This window comes from Scyliorhinus torazame, chromosome 11 (genome assembly GCF_047496885.1).
Source record: "Scyliorhinus torazame isolate Kashiwa2021f chromosome 11, sScyTor2.1, whole genome shotgun sequence".
NCBI lineage: Eukaryota > Metazoa > Chordata > Chondrichthyes > Carcharhiniformes > Scyliorhinidae > Scyliorhinus > Scyliorhinus torazame.
Window position 1 is genome coordinate 27,365,569 of NC_092717.1, and position 19,805 is coordinate 27,385,373.

At 45.5% G+C, this 19,805-nt stretch overlaps 1 protein-coding gene across 1 annotated transcript in view; it reads right to left on the reverse strand.

The window, feature by feature from the left end:
- Positions 1-472: 472 nt before the first annotated feature.
- Positions 473-19,805, reverse strand: part of atp6v1c1a (ATPase H+ transporting V1 subunit C1a) — a 116,419-nt gene continuing 97,086 nt past the window's right edge. Inside the window, exons 12-13 of the mRNA XM_072467071.1 lie at positions 10,104-10,230; positions 473-1,155 (exon numbers count right to left, since the gene is read on the reverse strand). Coding sequence (XP_072323172.1) covers positions 1,060-1,155; positions 10,104-10,230 — 223 coding nt within the window. The 3' untranslated portion in view covers positions 473-1,059. The remainder of the gene's footprint in view (positions 1,156-10,103; positions 10,231-19,805) is intronic.

Genomic DNA, 19,805 nt, shown 5'->3' on the forward strand with positions numbered 1-19,805 from the left:
AACATAGTCCCCATTTACTCAACCTCTCAACATAGGTCAACCCTCTGGGCCCAGGAACCTTCCAGTGAACCTTCATGGAGGGGCCTTCAGGACTGAAACGCACTGGCCTGTCAATACGTGAAGCATGAAAGATAGCCCGCAGATTACAAATGGCTTTAGATAAAACCCGACCTCTTATCGAAGACAACACTTGAAGAAACACCACCGCATGTGGTTCTTTACTTTACCCAGATAGCATACGAATTGTTCAGCACCAATCATTTGCAAACAATAAAGCAGTAATGTTCAAGTTCGGTTTGTACTGGAGTCCTGCCACCTAAACCGGCGATGGTAAATTGTACAATAATGTACAAAGCTAAAAAAAAAAAATTTAACTGATCATTTAAAACACTTCTGCAGCACTAGTGCCCGTCTAAAGTTATAAAATTACCTGATTTCAAAAGTTCTGACAAAGTTTCAACACTAGCAGATACTTGGTTCCCATGGCTTTTATATTTATTCCATATTTTTGTCAGCGTGATAAATCATGAATGTATACAGTTTTTGCACGTTGGAGTCATGTTTAAAACATCAGTACAGACCCTGTACATCACATACACTTTTTCAATAAACACGATTGGTTACGACCAGTGACTATTTAAAATTCTATGTATCAAACACAGGTAAATGAGTGAAATGATACAAACTCTTGCGCTATTAATATACAGTTGTAAACAAGGTCTTTCAGGAATATTGACAACCAATGCAGTTTACCACACAGCACTTCACAAATGGCTTTTTTTTTTATTTTTAAATAATGAATTTGTTCATAAATATAGATCCAGATTATTGCAGCACATAATTCAATACCTGATTGGTTAAAAAAAAGTACGTCGACACATGTTTTCAAAGGAAACAGCAGCAGACAGATCACAGGACTGTACCTAATTGCAGGGCTGAGTAAGCAAACACCAGTTAACCCAGGCTGAAAGGAAATAAAGAGAGAAGCAGGCATCTGTCCAATACTACTGTAACCCATACTCTAAAAGCCAAGGTGGCTGGAGAAAACTGCATCCGCAGCTATTTGAATTCAAGCAGGTTGCAGTCAATCTTGTAATACACATATGGGTAGTATTCTTGCTGGCTTAGACTCAGACCTGGGATATCCATGGCTGCCTGTAAAAAGAGTTGAAAACAAATGACTATTTGTTATTCCAGAAACTTATTTTAAAAAACCTCTGCTCAATGTCAGATGATATCAATAGCTAGAAAATATATAGATCTGAGAATTTACAGGATTTATACATAATAAACAAGTTCAGGAAATCTCCATGTACTTTGAGGAGTAATTCTGGCAATTTACAGATCCATTGAAACTCACCACTGCCTGTGGAAGAGATATTAAAATGCAAAGTGTCGGATTTTAATAAACTGTAATCTTATTAAGGCAATGGAGAACTGCTGGCCCACACCAGCCTCCCCGAACAGGCGCCGGAGTGTGGCGACTAGGGGCTTTTCACAGTAACTTAATTGAAGACTACTTGTGACAATAAGTTATTATTATTAGCCAGCCAGAATACAACCAGCATTCCACCCAAGTGGTAACAGACACTCAAACCACCACCACACCTCCCCTCAAACCCTACAAGGAGTGTGAAAGAGCCCACATCCTGTTGGCTTTCACACTACCTTGAAACTCATCACAAATTTCTGAGATGAGTTAGCAAAAACATAATTGCCTGTTTCATAGAATTTACAGTGCAGAAGGAGGCCATTCGGCCCATCGAGTCTGCACCGGCTCTTGGAAAGAGCACCCTACCCAAGGTCAACACCTCCACCCTATCCCCATAACCCAGTAACCCCACCCAACACTAAGGGCAATTTTGGACACTAAGGGCAATTTATCATGGCCAATCCACCTAACCTGCACATCTTTGGACTGTTCTGTTCTGCTACACGAGGACTACAGCGGACACGGTAATCAAATTCCTCTGGAATATATAGCCAGCAGAACTTTGATAATGGTTTATCAAGTCAGGAGAGGTCACCAGAGCAGAGATAGTTTTGAAATAAAGACTTCAGCAGAAGAAACAGGCTGAAGAACTCCCCCTCTCTCTTTTAGAACAAGTGAATTTGCCGGTGCAGAAGTCAATGCTACTAGTCTGGCCCTGGCCTACTAGTAGCCTGAGCCTACTGGGAAATATGGCCAAGTTACAAGAGACACTGTAGCCTGATGGGGAAACGTGGCCAAATAGCAAAAACACTAAAGAAATGACAGGTTTTCTGGAGACTTTCTGGAAATGCAGTATCTACGACAGGATGCAGGGACAGCAGGAAGCCCCTGGCCTCAAAGGGACATTGTTAGCAGCTGTGTGATAAGGTAAAAGATAACAGCTATGCAACAAGGTAAGTAGGAAGATGATTGAAACCAGGCAACTGCAGACAGTTGCAGACTCTGAGAAAGGGGCGACATAACCTTTGTAGTCAGAGAAACTGCTAATCTGGAAGCTGCTTATGCCACAATGGAACAAATGGATCCTGTTCACTGGATCTGTGAAACACAACTTCAGCAGCCAGAGGGTGGTAAAACTGACATCGAACCTTCAAAAAAACTGGAAGAAGTCGTACAAAGCAGGGAATCGAAGCTTCATCAGCGAAAACCCTGGGACCAACCATCACACAAGATTACCCCGAGTCAAAGGCTCAGTGACCAGTAAAGCATCCTTTTAGAAAGCTTGGCCAACTGCTTTGATTTGGGTGACATTTGAGTGCGTGACACTTACTGAGTTGACGTCTGCGTGACGGTTTTATTATGGGTTAAGTAATAGTCTGTGAGACAATAATTAACTGCACGAGTCTGAGTGACACATTTGTCCTAACAAAGTGAACTTGATTCAAGAAGTAGTTTGTGTGATGTGTCAGTTGTGACCCGTGTCCAGGTGGGGCAACATGATAAAACTACCCACGAACAGAGATCTCACATGCAATGCAACATCTTCTACACCTGACTGCATCCAAGAAGCCAGCTAACCCAAATCAGCCATGACGTTTAACAATCTACACCTCAAAGACAATCAAAGGACACAATCGTATACTCTTTTACTTTTTTCTTACTGAACCCCAGCTTTTTTTATTTCTCATACATGTGTGCGTGTTGTTGAGCTATTATTATTTTTGTTCAGCTGGTTTAGTATCTAATAGATTTGCTGTCTCTTCAACTCAAGAAAATCTCGTCTGATTCGCTCCTTATTGTTCACTGCACAGTTAGTAAAATGACATTTCAATTCAGAAAAGGCCACATGGAAAATAAATTTTAAAACCTCTGCCATAACCTACAGAGGAGGCAGAGTAAAAGGGAGCCAGTTCATTCATTACCTGGCTGTACCAAGCTAAACAACATAACTAGGCTCCAGAAGCCGGATACTGAGCAAAGCCTCGGGCAATTTGCTTACAAAGGATCTGTTGATATTCCAGAGATTAATAGTTTAAATAAAAATTGTCGCTACGCAAACGCAGAACTCAACTAGCTCGAGCAGGCGGTTATGATTTGTACCTTGTAATAGAACATACCACTCATCAGTGAGGGGAGATAAGGAGATCAAGAAATAACAAATCTTTACTCCATTCCCAAATTGTGTCAGTAAAGATGGAAATATATTTAGACGACACTATCATTCTCTTCCTGGACGACAATGGTGTGTGCAGCGCAGAGAAGAGGGAGAGGGTTTAAAGGAAACACATCTGAATAAAAGGGAATTTTCAAAAAGATTTCTAGAATTAAAGTCACAACTGCATCTGCTTTTATGCTATTTTTCGGTACTGTATTACAGAAGTCTAAACTTCGAAAATGTGGTGGTGGATGAAGGGGGACATATTGAGGAGGAAATCACAATGTCACATTTGTTTTTTTTTAATCTATTTGGTCTAGGGTGGCTTTAAAGATTGATTTATATTATGATGTTGTTCACCTTCTGTCGACTAAATTTAATCAAACTAGTACAGAGATTACATTTAATATGGTTGGACCAAGGGCAGCACGGTGGCGTAGTGGTTAGCATTGCTGCCTCACGGCGCCAAGGTCCCAGGTTCGGTCCCAGTTCTGGGTCACTGTCCGTGTGGAGTTTGCATATTCTCCCCTTGTTTGCATGGGTTTCACCCCCACCTAAAACCAAAGATGTGCATGGTAGGTGGATTGGCCACACTAAATTACCCCTTAATTTATTAAAATATATATATGGTTGGACCAAACGGCATTTGACAGAAATGAGTTTCTCTCATATCAGTTTCAGACAATGAGATTGGTTAGAAAGTTTCAGGGGAGAGCTGGGTGTGCTAAAGGAAGGACTTTCATTTATTAAGTTCAGCAAGAATTGCAGCTGATCAATGTGTTGTCGTGATTCTCACATCAAGGATCCTTAAGGGGAGGGGGAGCAGCCACAAGTCGTGGTACACATCGGTACCAACGACATAGGTAGGAAAAGGAACGGGGATGTAAAACAGGAATTCAGGGAGCTAGGGTGGAAGCTGAGAGCCAGGACAGACCGTGTTGTCATCTCTGGTTTGCTGCCAGTGCCACATGTTAGCGAGGTGAGGAACAGGGAGAGAGTGCAGTTAAACATGTGGCTACAGGGATGGTATAGGAGGGAGGGTTTCAGCTACTTGCATAATTGAAGCACATTCTGGGGAAGGTGGGACCTGTACAAACAGGACGGGTTACACCTGAACCAGAGGGGCACCAATATCCTGGGAGGGAAATTTGCTACAGCTCTTCGGGGGGGGGGGGGGGGGGGTTAAACTAATTTGGCAGGGGGATGGGAAACTGATTTGTAGTCCAGGAGATAGTGTTGCTGGTGTTCAGGAAGTTGAGGGTAGTGCAGTACTGAGGAAGGTACCATGGTCACAAGAGTGGATCTGCAGGCATGAAGGTGGTTTGAAGTGTGTATACTTCAATGTGAGGAGCATCAGGATTAAGGTTGGTGAACTTGAAGCATGGATTGGTACCTGGGACTACGATGTTGTGGCCATTACAGAGACGTGGATAGAACAGGGGCAGGAACGGTTGTTGGAGGTTCTGGGGTTTAGATGTTTCAGTAAGATTAGGAAATGTGGTAAAAGAGGTGGAGGAGTAGCATTGTTAATCAAGGATAGTATAATGGCTGCAGAAAGGCAGTTTGAGGAGGATCTGTCTACTGAGGTAGTGTGGGCTGAAGTTAGAAATAGGAAAGGAGCGGTCACTTTGTTAGGAGTTTTCTATAGGCCCCCAAACAGTAACAGATTTGTGGAGGAAAAGATTGCAATGCAGATTTTGGATAGGTACGGTAGTCACAGGGTAGTTGGCATGGGTGACTTTAACTTTCCAAATATTGATTGGAACCACTATAATTCGAATAGTTTGGATGGGGCTTGATTTATCCAGTGTGTGCAGGAGGGTTTCCTCACACAATGCGGATAGACCGACAAGAGGCGGGGCCTCATTGGATTTGGTACTGGGTAATGAACCGGGCCAAGTGTTAGATTTGGTTGTGGGAGAGCACTTTGGAGATAGTGACCACAATTCGGTGACTTTCACTATAGCAATGGAGAGGGATAGGAACATACGGCAGGGCAAGATTTATAACTGGGGGAAGGGTAATTACGATGCGAATAGGCAAGAATTGGGGAGCATAAGATGGAAACAGGAACTGTCAGGGATAGACACAATTGAAATGTGGAGCTTGTTCAAGGAGCAAATACTGCGTGTCCTTGGTATGTATGTCCCTGTCAGGCAGGGAGGAAATGGTCGAGTGAGGGAACCATGGTTTACAAAAGAGGTTGAATGTCTTGTCAAGAGGAAGAAGGGGGCTTATGTAAGGATGAGAAAACAAGGTTCAGTTAGGGCACTTGAGGGATACAAGATAGCTAGGAAGGAGCTCAAGAAAGGGCTCGGGAGAGCTAGGAGGGGGCATGAGAAGTCCTTGGCGGGTAGGATCAAGGAAAACCCCAAGGCTTTTTACACTTATGTGAGGAATAAAAGAATGACCAAGATGAAGTTAGGGCCGGTAAAGGACAGCAGTGGGAACGTGTGCATGGAGTCTGAAGATATAGGAGAGGCCCTAAATGAATACTTTTCTTCAGTGTTCACAAAGGAGAGGGGCCATGTTGTTGAGGAGGATAGTGCGTTACAGGCTGGTCGGCTGGAGGTAGTAGATATTCGGAAGGAAGACGTGTTAGAAATTTTGTGAAGCCCGAGGATAGATAATTGCCCTGGGCCTGATGGGATATATCCTAGGATTCTTTGGGAGGCGAGGGATAAGATTGCAGAGCCTTTGGCTTTGATCTTTATGTCCTCACTGTCTACAGGAATAGTGTAAGAAGTTTTACAACGCCAGATTAAAGTCCAACAGGTTTGTTTCGATGCCACTAGCTTTCGGAGCACTGCTCCTTCCTCAGGTGAATGAAGAGGTGTGTTCCAGAAACATATATATATATATATATATAGACAGATTCAAAGATGCCAGACAATGCGTGGAATGAGAGCATTAGCAGGTGATTAAATCTTTAAATAGTGTCAGAAGACTGGAGAGAGGCGAATGTTGTCCCCTTGTTCAAGAAAGGGAATAGGTATAACCCTGGGAATTATAGGCCGGTTAGTCTCACTACGGTCATAGGTAAATTATTGGAAAGGGTCCTGAGGGATAGGATTTCTGATCATTTGGAAAGATACAGCTTAATCCAGGATAGTCAGCACGGATTTGTGAGGGGTAAGTCTTGCCTCACAAGTTTGATTGTATTCTTTGAGGAGGTAACTAAGTACATAGATGAAGGTAGAGCAGTTGATGTCGTATACGTGGATTTTAGTAAGGCGTTTGATAAGGTGCCCCACGGTCGGCTCATGCAGAAAGTAAGGAGGCATGGCATAGAGGGAAATTTGGTCGATTGGATCAGTAACTCGCTACTCGCCCCCCCCACCCCCGACTAGCCATCCCCTTTTTTAGGCCAGCCATGTGCCCGCGCCTCCCGCACCCTCCAGTCCCCCAGGCGGCGGTCCCCCGCCCCGACTCCCTCTTCTACCTCCAGCTCCCCTTTGGCCAATACAGCAGCAACCCAGTCCCCCCCCCCCCCCCCCCCCCCCCCGCCGGATCACCGTCCAGCCATTTTGCTCCCCCCATTACACTCCCGTAAGTCAGCTGACTCCTGCTGACCTCGGCCACTCCCACCATTCCACCGACCCCCCAGCGTGGGAATCCCCCCAACCTCCCCCTGTCGATCATTGTGCGCTCTCCTCCAGCACCATCCTTCCCCCAAGGCCCCCCCCCTTCCTTAGCACGGGAAAAAGCCCGCGCTTTCCATCTTAGCCGGCCCCGCCTCCTATGGCGCAGCTCCTTTTTCTGCGACCTCACCCCAGCTCTCCATCCCCAGGCTTCCCCCCCCCTTCATCAGCGCGGACCTGCCCCTACAGTACCGGCGCCCACACTCTCACACAGCCCCCACATCATATCCACTCACCCCTCCCCATTTCCCCTCTTCCCAGCCTGAAACCAGAAGAAGAACACCCCCAAAATACAGTAAACACCTCCCCACAACAAACCCTCAGTTCGAGTCCAGCTTTTCAGTCTGAATAAAGGTCCACGCCTCACCTGGTGTCTCATAGTGGTGACGGTCCTGAAACGTGACCCACAATCGCACTGGCTGCAGCATTCCAAACTTCACCCCCTTCTGATGGAGAACCACCTTGGCCCGATTATAACCAGCCCTCTTCTTGGCCACCTCCGCACTCTAGTCCTGGGAGACATGGATCTCCGTATTCTCCCACCTGCTGCTCCGTTCTTTCTTCGCCCATCTCAGGACACACTCTCTGTCCATAAAGCGGTGGAACCTCACCACTACAGCCCTTGGCGGCTCGTTGGCTTTAGGCCTCCTTGCCAGGACTTGATGAGCCCCATCCAGCTCCAGGGGCCTCGGGAAAGCTCCCGCGCCCATCAGCGTGTTGAGCATTGTAGCTACATATGCCCCAGCATCGGACCTCTCCACTCCATCAGGGAGACCAGAATCCGAAGATTCTTCCTCCTCGACCTGTTCTCCAGGTCCTCAAACTTCTCCTGCCACTTCTTGTGTAGCGCATCGTGAGCCTCCACCTTCACCGCCAGGCCCAAAATCTCATCCTTGTTCTCGGAGGCCTTCTGCCGCACCTCTCAAATCGCTGCCCCTTGGGCCTTCTGGGTCTCCACCAGCATTTCGATCGACGCCTTCACTGGCGCCAGCATTTCTGCTCTCAGCTCCGCAAAGCAGTTTTTAAGGAACTCTTGCTGCTCCCGCGACCACGCTGCTTGATCTCTGCCCGCCGCCATCTTGCTTTTCCACCCCCACTCTCTTCATTCCACTCCTGGTCCACTCCATACAGTGCTGGGGAACCTTACTATCACCTTCCCACACTGGGAACTGTCGTACAAGTGCCGCTGGGGCTGCGCAAATGAGCCCAAAATTCCATTCTTGGCGGGAGCTGCCGAACGTGCAACCTACCTAGGCATAGCCGCACCCGGAAGTCACCAAGAGCTATACATGGCAACAACTGGAGAGTTTGGCCCAAGACAGGATTAGATGAAGAGAATTTGTCTGTGAACTATGCTCCATCAAGGAGTGAAAAGGCTAAGATAACAAAGACATGGTGGGTGAAATACTGACCCTTATGAAGGTTTAAAGAGGATCGCTAAATTGAATCATCTTTTAAACACCCTTAATTATCACAGTAGGCTTAGAAATAGATCCTTTTACTCTATAATAGCATAGCCTTGAGAGTTTTGAGGCATTAAAAATAATGAAAGGACCTAAATGCACCCATGTAAATAAACTATTTGAATTAGATAGAACGAGGGCATATTCATACAAAATATGTCAACGAAGAACTAGGTTAAGTATCTTTCATCCCCCCCATCACAGGGTCATCAAGCTGAAGGATAAGTTGCTGACCTGTGCAGCGAGTACGAGTTCCCTTCAAACATTCAAAAGGCTGATACCTCTACATAAAAAAGGTGGGAGGCATAGTAGTTGACATGTCTCATGCTCACTGTGATCTTCTGGAACACTCTGATCGCCTTGAAGGGGAAGAGATAAATTTCCCACAATTCTTTATCATTTTTAACACGCCTTCACGGTGATTAGATACATGTTTGCTGGATGGGATGTTTCGGAGTGTCAGCACTTTGGCATGTGGGCAATTGTGAATTTTCATCAAGAAGTGTCTATCAAATTAAACAATGATTATAACCATTTTTTTTTTTATAAAAACACGCTGGACTGGAACTCAAGACAAAACCATAATTAGAGTTAATAAATTATGACAGGGCTGCACAGACTGGGTGCAGGGCTGTTGCTTCCTCTGGCTGTTGAGGGTCTAGAACAAGGGGTCACAGTCTCAGGATACAGGGGAGACCATTTGGGACTGAGATGAGGAGAAATTTCTTCATCCATGAGGGTGATGAACCTGTGGAATTCTCCACTATAGAGGCCAAGTCACTGAATATATTTAAGGAGGAAATGAATAGATTTCGAGACTCTAAAGATATCAAGGAGTATGGGGAGTATGGCATTGAGATACAGGATCAGCCATGATCATATTCAATGGCAGAGCAGGCTCGAAGGGCTGAATGGCCTACTATTTTCTGTGTTTCTTTGCTTCCTAGGTGAGTCAGTTATGCTGGTGAAACCCTCACAGGTCAACAATCACCTACAATACAGGTATTGGATTAATGAATGGATGGAACTGCAGACAGATGTGACGTTCTGAATAATACTTTATTTCTTCATCTAACCTTCTCCCCCCACCCTTGTTCTGTTCAGTCCTTTAACACGTTAACATCTAGTATACAATCCTATTGATAAGGTGTGATTTTGATAACATTTAAATGCTGGATGCCAGTCAGGAGCTGGAAGCCTGGACAACTCTCAAGTGCTGAGGAAAGGGTGCCTGTTTTTCCCAACTGATGCTCCGAATAGGTGCCAGTTAAGTTTAGAGCAGCCCAGAGATCCCACCAGAGACATTCCCAATCTGCAGACCTCTGCTATCCACCTTAACCAGGCGAGTAATTAGAAAAGCTAAAGACCAATAGATCAAGTAGGACATAAAATGGTGCCATGCAGGTACCTACATCAATGATGGCAGCTGCACTGCTGTCCAGGTGTTTATATAGATCATTAAGTATTTCCCGAAGCTTTTTCATCATCTTTTTGTTAGGTTGTAAAAGCATAGCTTGGAAGTTCACTGGCAAACCATACCTGGATACAAGAGGCAAGACAAAATTACAAAGTGACAAAGAATGGTAGAGATATATTAGGGGCATTTCCTGCTCATTTCATGAGCAAAGCACTGTGCTACACACATATAGAAATGCTTTATAGCTTGTACATTAAAATAAACATTAACCAACCCTTCATTTGAAGACTCAAATTCTTCTTGTTCCGATTCCAGCTGATGATACTGCTGGACAGGCCGGTCCAAAATTGGAACCTTGGCTCAATAGACCATAACCTTTAATCAATAGACCATAACCTTTACATTTTTTGAGAAACGTGAATGAACAGAGAGTCACAGGACTGCCAATTAGCTTTTCACAAAAGAATGAAATATTTATTAAACATGAAAAGATTGACTATAACACAATACTCCTTCACCCCCATCTTCACAAATGTGCACAGGTTTCTACGGGTAACACAAGTTACAGAACATATTTTACACGAGACGGTCCCCAGTAAGCACACCCTCCCTGTAAACCAACTGGCGAACTGTGATCAGGCACCACCTACTCTGAAACCAAGCGTCAGATGCCACCCAATACACAGTCTGTGAACTTCTAATCAAATCCCCCCCCCCATTTCACAACTGTTTCCAAACTGCAATCTCGAAAAGAACCTTCTCCCAAACAATGCTTTCTCACAGATGCTTCAGCAGGAATCCAAACTTTCCTTTCAATATTCCTCTACCTTGAATTGCCACGCGCATTCAAGTTTTCAGGTAATCTCTCAGGTACCAATCTACCAAAATCCCACTGTTTCGTGTCTACTGAAGTATCACCAACCGCAAATCTACTTCAGAGACAGCACCATGGTGCAGTAGTTAGCACTGCTGCCTCATGGCGCCGAGGTTTGATCCCTGCCCCAGTTTACTGTCCGTGTGGAGTTTGCACATTCTCCCCGTCTGCGTGGGTCTCAGCCCACAACCCAAAAGATGTGCAGGTTTGGTGGACTGGCCACGCTAAATTGCCCCTTAATTGGATATTTTAAATATCATTAATAAATATTACTTCATATATCTGGTTTCTCACGAGCCAACTTCACCAGGTCTGCAGCTTTCAGCTCCGTCTTTAACTGTGAGCCTCTCTCTCCCCCTTTCTTTAACTTCGGTGAAGAATACCTTGTTCAGATTCAAGTTCCTTTTGTCCCTTTGACTTCAGTCTCCCTGGGACTTCTCTTTCATTCCCCGATTTCTAGAACTACCTGCTTGTTAATATCCGGGGATTTACTTTCCTCCCATTACCCCACTGTTCTGTTGCTCTGCTTCTGGCAATCTTCTTTGAGAAATGCTTCCACTCCAGCTACCTAGTTCCAACTGCCTTGGATCCAGTTTAAAACTAAACTCAAAAATGATTTCTAACTTAAGTGGCCCCTGGTTGCTCAGCAACAACCGAGTCTTCACGCGTTTGTTTTCACGTTGTAAACTACAATGTAGGCACAGTTTGACATTAAACCAAAACCCCCATCCATGCATGCAAGCATCTTCGATAAATGTGAATCTAACTAAAGTTTTAACCTTTTCTTACACAGTCACACACAATTGAACTCACTTAAATCTATATCTTATATCCAAAAATACAAATACAGATTACTTAAAACTACCTCTGCTTCCTGGCATTTTTCAAAAAATTAACAGTTGAAAAGATTAAGAAAACTTAAATAACATAGAACAGCACAGCACAGAACAGGCCCTTCTTTGAAAAGAGATCAGTTTCTCCCAAATAACTACTAAATGTCTCATATACAACATAGCAGAATACTCTATTTTTAAAAGTCCTACATAATATTCCATGTATTAAAACATTTACAATTGCGTATAGAGTTAGTGTTTCACAGCACAGCAAGAGGCTCGACGGCCCATCGTGTCTGTGCACCCGGTCATCAAGCACCTATCTATTCTAATCCCATTTTCCAGCACTTGGTCTGTAGTCTTGTATACTATGGCATTTCAAGTGCTCATCTAAATGCTTCTTAAATACTGTGAGGGTTCCCGCCTCTTATCTTCTTTCAGGAAATGAGTTCCAGATTCTCACCACCCTCTGGGTGAAAAAGCTTTTCCTCAAGTACCCTCACCGTAAATCTCGGCCCCCTGGTTGTTGACCCCCTCTACTAAGGGGATAGGTTTCTTCCTCTCTATGTCCCTCATAATTTTGTACACCGCAATCAGGTCCCCCTAAGCCTTCTCTGCTCCAAGGAGAACAACCCCAGCCTATCGTTATAACTGAAACACTCCAGCCCAGGCAACATCCTGGTGAATCTCCTCTGCACCCTTTCTAGTGCAATCTTTCCTGCGTGGCGACCAGAACTGCACACAGTACTCTAGCTGTGGCCTATAGGGCATTTCATACAGCTCCATCTTAACCTCCCTGCCCTTATATTCCATGCCGGAAGTAATACAGGCAACTATCCCATATGCCTTCTTAACCACCTTATCCATCTGTCCTGCCACCTTCAGGGAACTATGGACATGTAACCTTCTGGCCGCCAAAACCTTCATAGTGTCCCACCACTCATTATGTATTCCCTCGCCTCGTTAGTCCTCCCAAAATGCATCTCCTCACACTTTTCACGGTTAAATTTCATTTGCCGCAGTTCTGGCCATCTGACTAGCCTGTCGATACCATCCCGTAATCAAAGGCTTTCCTCCTTGCTATTTACCACATCACCAATTTTCGAGTCATTTGCAAACTTATTGATCATACCCCCCACATTCACATCTCGATCATTAATGTACACGACAAACAAGGGATCCAGCACCAATCCAGGCATCCAGTGACAAAAACCATCACCCTCTGCCTCCTGGCACGAAGCAAATTTTGGATCCAATTTGCTCTGGATCCCATGGGCTCTTACCTTCTTGATCAGTCTTCCATGCGGGACCATATCAAAAGCCTTACTGAAGTCCATGTAGACTATATCAACTACATTATTCTCATACACGCACTTAATCACCCCCTCGAAAAAAATAAATTTAATTTGTTACACATGATCTCCCCTGACAAAGCTATGCCGACTATCCTAGATTAACTCTTTCCTCTCCCAAGTGGAGATCAATTCTGTTCCTCCAAATTTTTTCCAATATTTCCCTTTGCCTCACACAGCAGCCTAGGGGCAGACGTTCTCAAACGGTGTGCCCTGAAGGCTCTACAAGTGTGCCGCAAAATAAGATACAAAACGATTAAACATTAGCGCAAATAAACAAAATCTAATCTTTAATCTCCGCTCCGTGGCCCAGCATTGCCAAGTCCCGATGAACCTTGGGTCTCCTAGGCATGTGCCAGCTGACAATGGGCCGCACATGCACGGTTTGGATTTTTTACGTTGGTCAGGTGCATACACATGGGCCTAACCGATGTAAAAAAAATCAGACATGCGCATGTGTGGCCCTTTCCTGGCTGAAAATGAAATGAAAATGAAAAATGAAAAATGAAACAAAATGAAATGAAATTAAAATCGCTTATTGTCACAAGTAGGCTTCAAATGAAGTTACTGTGAAAAGCCCCTAGTCGCAACATTCCGGCGCCTGTTCGGTGAGGCTGTTACGGGAATTGAACCGTGCTGCTGGCCTGCCTTGGTCTGCTTTCAAAGCCAGTGATTTAGCCCTGTGCTAAACAGCACCAGCTAAACAGCTGGTTCATGCTCAGGAGATTCCAGGTTCTTTGGGAATTGGAGATGGCAATAACAGAGTTTTTAAAAAATTTAAAGTATCCAATTCATTTTTTCCAATTAAGGGGCAATTTAGCGTGGCTAATCCACCTAACCTGGGTTGTGGGAGGGAACCCACGCAAACACGGGGAGAATGTGTAAACTTCACAAGGACAGTGACCCAGTGCTGGGATCGAACCTGGGACCTCGGTGCCGTGAGGCAGCACCGCTAACAACTGTGCCACCGTGCTGTCCTGCCGATAACAGAGTTAAAGACCTGCGCACAAAAACAAAACACAAAAAAAGGCACAAGAACCTGGAAAGAAATGAAGGAGACAGGTTGAAAAAAGAACAAAAGGAGTAAAATAAAAACAAAGTTCCCGTTAGGGGAAAAAGACCGAGGTAAGAAGCAAGAACCAATAAAGTTAAGAAAAGGGAAATAGACTCACATATTTTATTTCACACGCAAAAGATGAGAAGACTTTCACTGTAAACTTTTTAATGAAAATTGTATTAAATGGTGGCTTGACATGTTTTTAAGAGGTTTTAGAGAAAAAATGTTTTGTGTGGGGGCAGCTCAGTTGGAGAAAATAGGAGGTATCTCAACATTTCTTTTATAATACAAAGGTGTGCAGTGACATGAAAAAGGTTGGGGACCACTAGCCTTGGTACATGTCATCTGGTCCAGGGGATTTATTCACTTTTAAACCCACCAAAACCTCCCCCCTCCCAATGAGAATTTGTTCAATCACAGTCCTCCTCCCTGCTTTCTATACCTAGATAGTCTTTCCCCATGGTGAACACAGATGCAAAATACTCATTTACTACCTCACCTCTTTATGCTCCACACAGATCGCCACTTTTGTCCCTACTCTTCCCTTGGTTACCCTCTTGCCTTAATACACTTCTAAACATCTTGGGATTTTCCTTTATTTTGCCTGGCATTGTTTTTTTTCATGCCCACTCTTCGACCGCCTAATTTTTTTATTTTTAAGTACCTCCCTGCACTTTCTATCTTCCTCTAGGACATGCATTGTTTTGAGCCCCCTGTATCTGCCATAAGCCTCTTTTCCTTTTCCTTATCCCATCTTGTATAGTCCTTGACATCCAGGATTCTCTGGGCTTTCTGGTCCCAACCTTTACTTTTATGGGAACATGTTGGCTTTGTACTCTTTCCATGTCCTTTTTGTATGACTCCCACTACTTCGATGTGGATTTTCCTACAAGTAGCTGCTCCCAGCTCACTTTGGCCAGATCTGGTCTTATCCTATGAAAATTGGCCTTCCACCAATTCAGAATGTTTATTTCCGGTCCATCTTTGTCCTTTTCCATAGCTACCTTAAAACTTACCGTGTTATAGTCACGATCACCAAAATGCTTTCCCAGATATTTGTACCACCTGCCTGGCTTCATTCCCTAAAATTAGGTCAAGCACCGCTCTCTCGCTTGTAAGACTTTCAACATTGTCATGCCGTGTCTAGATTTTGTTGCAACTTGTTGTAATAGTGATTTACATTATTTTTTTTTTTTTAAACTGGGTATTACGTAGCACCACATTTACCATGCTTACATTCAGTCCTGCCACACTAGGTGATGCTACTACATTTTTAAAAATTTTAGTACCGTTGTTCACTGCCCGGAATCTGCCTCAGCTTCTTGCCTCACTGTAACAAAGTTAATACCAATATTACCAATAAACAATTACGTTTATAATATCATGCCCTGATTTAATATTTTGGTGTCTCAATTTTATGATTTTCCAAAAACTGTTTTTAATTCTAATGACAAATAACTGACACCCAATCCACTGTAAAGGCTGGCTGTGTATAAATCAGTAAGGAATGACATTTGGGCATCAGATGAGAAAGAGATGTTATCCTGTTTGCACTCCTGATATTTCCTTAAATTTCCACGCCACTAATAAACCGGCAGTTGCCATTGCAGCTGCTGGCTGTTTGCAGTACATCAAATAATATTGCTGTAATTAAAATATCGCCATTTTTCAACTGCTGTGTGCACATCCCTTTTGCAGGCTCTGCCATTGATTGGAATAAGGAGCAAGATCTTTACATCCTGTCCTTTGGAGTGGGAGTGTGCTACACCCAAGTGCCCTTTTATGAATTTTAAATGGGTGCTCAATGTGACCATGTGTCTTCATTAGAACGACGGAGGATGAGGGGTGACCTGATAGAGGTCTAGAAGATTGAGGGGCATAGATAGAGTGGATGGGCAGGCATTCTTTCCCAGGGTGGAGGAGTCAGTCACCAGGGGGCATAGGTTTAAGGTCCATGGGGCAAAGTTGAGGAAATATGAGAGGCAGGTTTTTTTTTTTTTTTTTTTTTTTTATACACAGAGGGTGATGAGTGCCTGGAACGCATTGCCAGGGGAGGTTGTGGAAGCAGATATATTAACGGTGTTCAAAAGGCATCTCGCCAATACATGGATAGGATGGGTGTAGAGGGATACGGCACAAGGAATTGCTGAGGGTTTTGGCCAAAGGTGGGATCATGACCAGCACAAGCTTGGAGGGCCGAAGGGCCTGTTACTGTGCTGTATTGTTCTTGGTTATTACATTGGGCTATCTAATCAATCAGTCCAAAAAGAGCAAGGGCCAGACATCTGGTAAGCAATTTTCTTTTAAAACCTGAAGTTAGCATTCACCCAGCTATTTGTTAAGGTCATCAACTGATATTTGGACCCAAATAAGGCAAATTCCTGCCAGCTTGTAATTACATGTCAAGATGACCCACATAGCCCCATTGCTTTAATCGATCAAACTTCAATATGGTGACCAAAAGCCCATGAAGTTGTTTGCCTGATACAGAGCACACTCAAATTATGTGGCCTGAGTGATTTAACTTGGTAGAACGTTATCACTCAGGAAATACATATAGAAATGCCAACTCTTGTAGCTGGGAACCATATCCACAAATACTTATTCAGTTCGGTCTGAATAGATTGGTTTACTGAGCCTCCAACAACACAGCTGTGTAGACTGCCAAGGCAAGAAGCATCAATAGTTATGGAAAGTGCTGCATCTAAGATATCTTGAAGCAGACCTAAATTGACAAACGGTAGATAAAATACTCTGGGCTACCTATGAACACGGAGAACTTTCTTAACCAACTTCACTTGACACTGGTTCTCAGCACTGACGCAGTTTTGGACTTCCGGGTGCGGCGATGACCAGCTAAGTCGCACGTTTCGGCAGCTCCCGGTGGAATGGACTTTTGGGCTCTTGATAGGAGCCCCAACGGCAATTTTAACGGCTAAAAACACCGTGCGGTAAACCAGAAGGGTATTCCCCCTGGACATGGGTGGAAAAAGGAGAGGAAAGTGGCCGGATTGCAGCGGATCCTTTGGAACAGCAGCAAGGAAGGCAAGCAAAAACCAAGATGGCGTCGGAAGGTGGCAGTTTCATATGGGGCCCTGAACAACAAGAGTTCTTGAAATGCTGCGTGGAGGAGATAAAAAAGGAAATGAAGAAAGAGTTGTTGGCCCCGATACTACAGGCGATCGAAGGGCTAAAGGAGGAACAAAAGACCCAGGAGCAGGAGCTTCGGGTCGTGAAGGCGAAAGCAGCCGAGAATGAGAACGATATACAGGGCCTAGTGGTGAAGACGGAGATACAGGAGGCACATCAGAAACGATGTGTGGAGAGGTTGGAGGCACTGGAAAACAACGCAAGGAGGAACAACCTGAGGATTCTTGGTCTTCCTGAAGGTGTGGAGGGGGCGGACGTCGGGGCATATGTGAGCACGATGCTGCACTCGTTAATGGGAGCGGAGGCCCCGACGGGTCCGTTGGAGGTGGAGGGAGCGTACCGAGTTATGGTGCGAGGATCGAGAGCAGGAGAAACTCCCAGAGCCATAGTGGTGAGATTCCTCCGTTTTAAGGATAGAGAAATGGTCCTTAGGTGGGCGAAGAAAACTCGGTGCAGTAAATGGGAGAACGCGGTGATCCGCGTTTATCAAGACTGGAGTGCGGAGGTGGCGAGAAGGAGGGCGAGCTTTAATCGGGCCAAGGCGGTGCTTCACAAAAGGAAAATAAAATTTGGAATGCTGCAACCGGCAAGACTGTGGGTCACATATCAAGGGAGGCACCATTACTTTGAGACGGCGGATGAAGTGTGGACTTTTATTGTAGAAGAAAAACTGGAATGAGTGGATTATTAAAAAGAACGTTTGGACAAAGTGGTGGGGCGAATGTGGGGGGCGAAGAGGGGTTTTATGTTCTAATCCTGCGGTATGGTAACTTTTCTTTCTCCCACAGGTGGTGATGGGGGGAGGTGGGGAGGGAGAGGAGATGGGGCGTTGGCCATGGGAGGCGGGGCCGAGGAAGAAGCGCGGGCTTGGTTCCCGCGCTATGATAATTATGGCGGGAATAGAGAAGCAGGAAGGAGGGGGCGTCGCACGGTGCGAGCCGTGGTCACGGGGGGAAGCCGAGGTCAGCCAGAGTTTGCTGACTTCTGGGAGCAACATGGGGGGAGTAATTACGCTAGCGGGGGGTCTAGCGGGGGGGGTGGGAGGGGGGAATTACTGGGTTGCTGCTGCTGGGGAAAGGGCGGAGTGGGTACGGGAGAGGATGGGCGGGGGGGGCACCGCCTGGGGGAGATACAGCTGCGTGGGAACTGGGTGAGAAGCTGGAAAAAGATGATGGCTAATCGGCAAGGGGGGGGGGGTGGGAAGCCCCCCAACTCGGCTGATCACGTGGAACGTGAGAGGGCTCAATGGGCCGATAAAGAGGGCACGAGTACTCGCACACCTTAAGAAACTTAAAGCAGATGTGGTTATGTTACAGGAAACGCACCTGAAACTGATAGACCAGGTTAGGCTGCGCAAAGGATGGGTGGGGCAGGTGTTCCATTCGGGGCTGGATGCGAAAAACAGGGGGGTGGCTATATTAGTGGGGAAGCGGGTAATGTTCGAGGCGAAGACTATAGTGGCGGATAACGGGGGCAGATACGTGATGGTGAGTGGCAAACTACAGGGAGAGATGGTGGTTTTGGTAAACGTGTATGCCCCGAACTGGGATGATGCCAACTTTATGAGGCGAATGCTAGGACGCATTCCGGACCTAGAGACGGGAAAGCTGATAATGGGGGGAGACTTTAACACGGTGTTGGAACCAGGGCTGGATAGGTCGAAGTCCAGGACTGGTAGGAGGCCGGCAGCAGCCAAGGTGCTTAAAGATTTTATGGAGCAGATGGGAGGTGTGGACCCGTGGAGATTCAGTAGACCTAGGAGTAAGGAGTTCTCGTTTTTCTCCTATGTCCATAAAGTCTATTCGCGCATAGACTTTTTTGTGCTGGGTAGGGCATTGATCCCGAAGGTGAGGGGAACGGAATATACGGCTATAGCCATTTCGGATCATGCCCCACACTGGGTGGACTTGGAGATAGGGGAGGAAACAGGAGGGCGCCCACCTTGGAGAATGGACATGGGACTAATGGCGGATGAGGGGGTGTGCCTAAGGGTGAGGGGATGTATTGAAAAGTACTTGGAACTCAATGACAATGGGGAGGTCCAGGTGGGAGTGGTCTGGGAGGCGTTGAAGGCGGTGGTTAGGGGGGAGCTGATATCAATAAGGGCACATAAAGGGAAGCAGGAGAGTAAGGAACGGGAGCGGTTGCTGCAAGAACTTTTGAGGGTGGACAGACAATATGGGGAAGCACCGGAGGAGGGATTGTACAGGGAAAGGCAAAGGCTGCATGTGGAATTTGACTTGCTGACTACAGGCACTGCAGAGGCACAATGGAGGAAGGCGCAGGGTGTACAGTATGAATATGGGGAGAAGGCGAGCAGATTGCTGGCACACCAATTGAGGAAAAGGAGATGCAGCGACGGAAATAGGGGGAGTGAGGGACGAGGAAGGAGAGATGGAGCGGGGAGCGGAGAGAGTGAATGAAGTGTTCA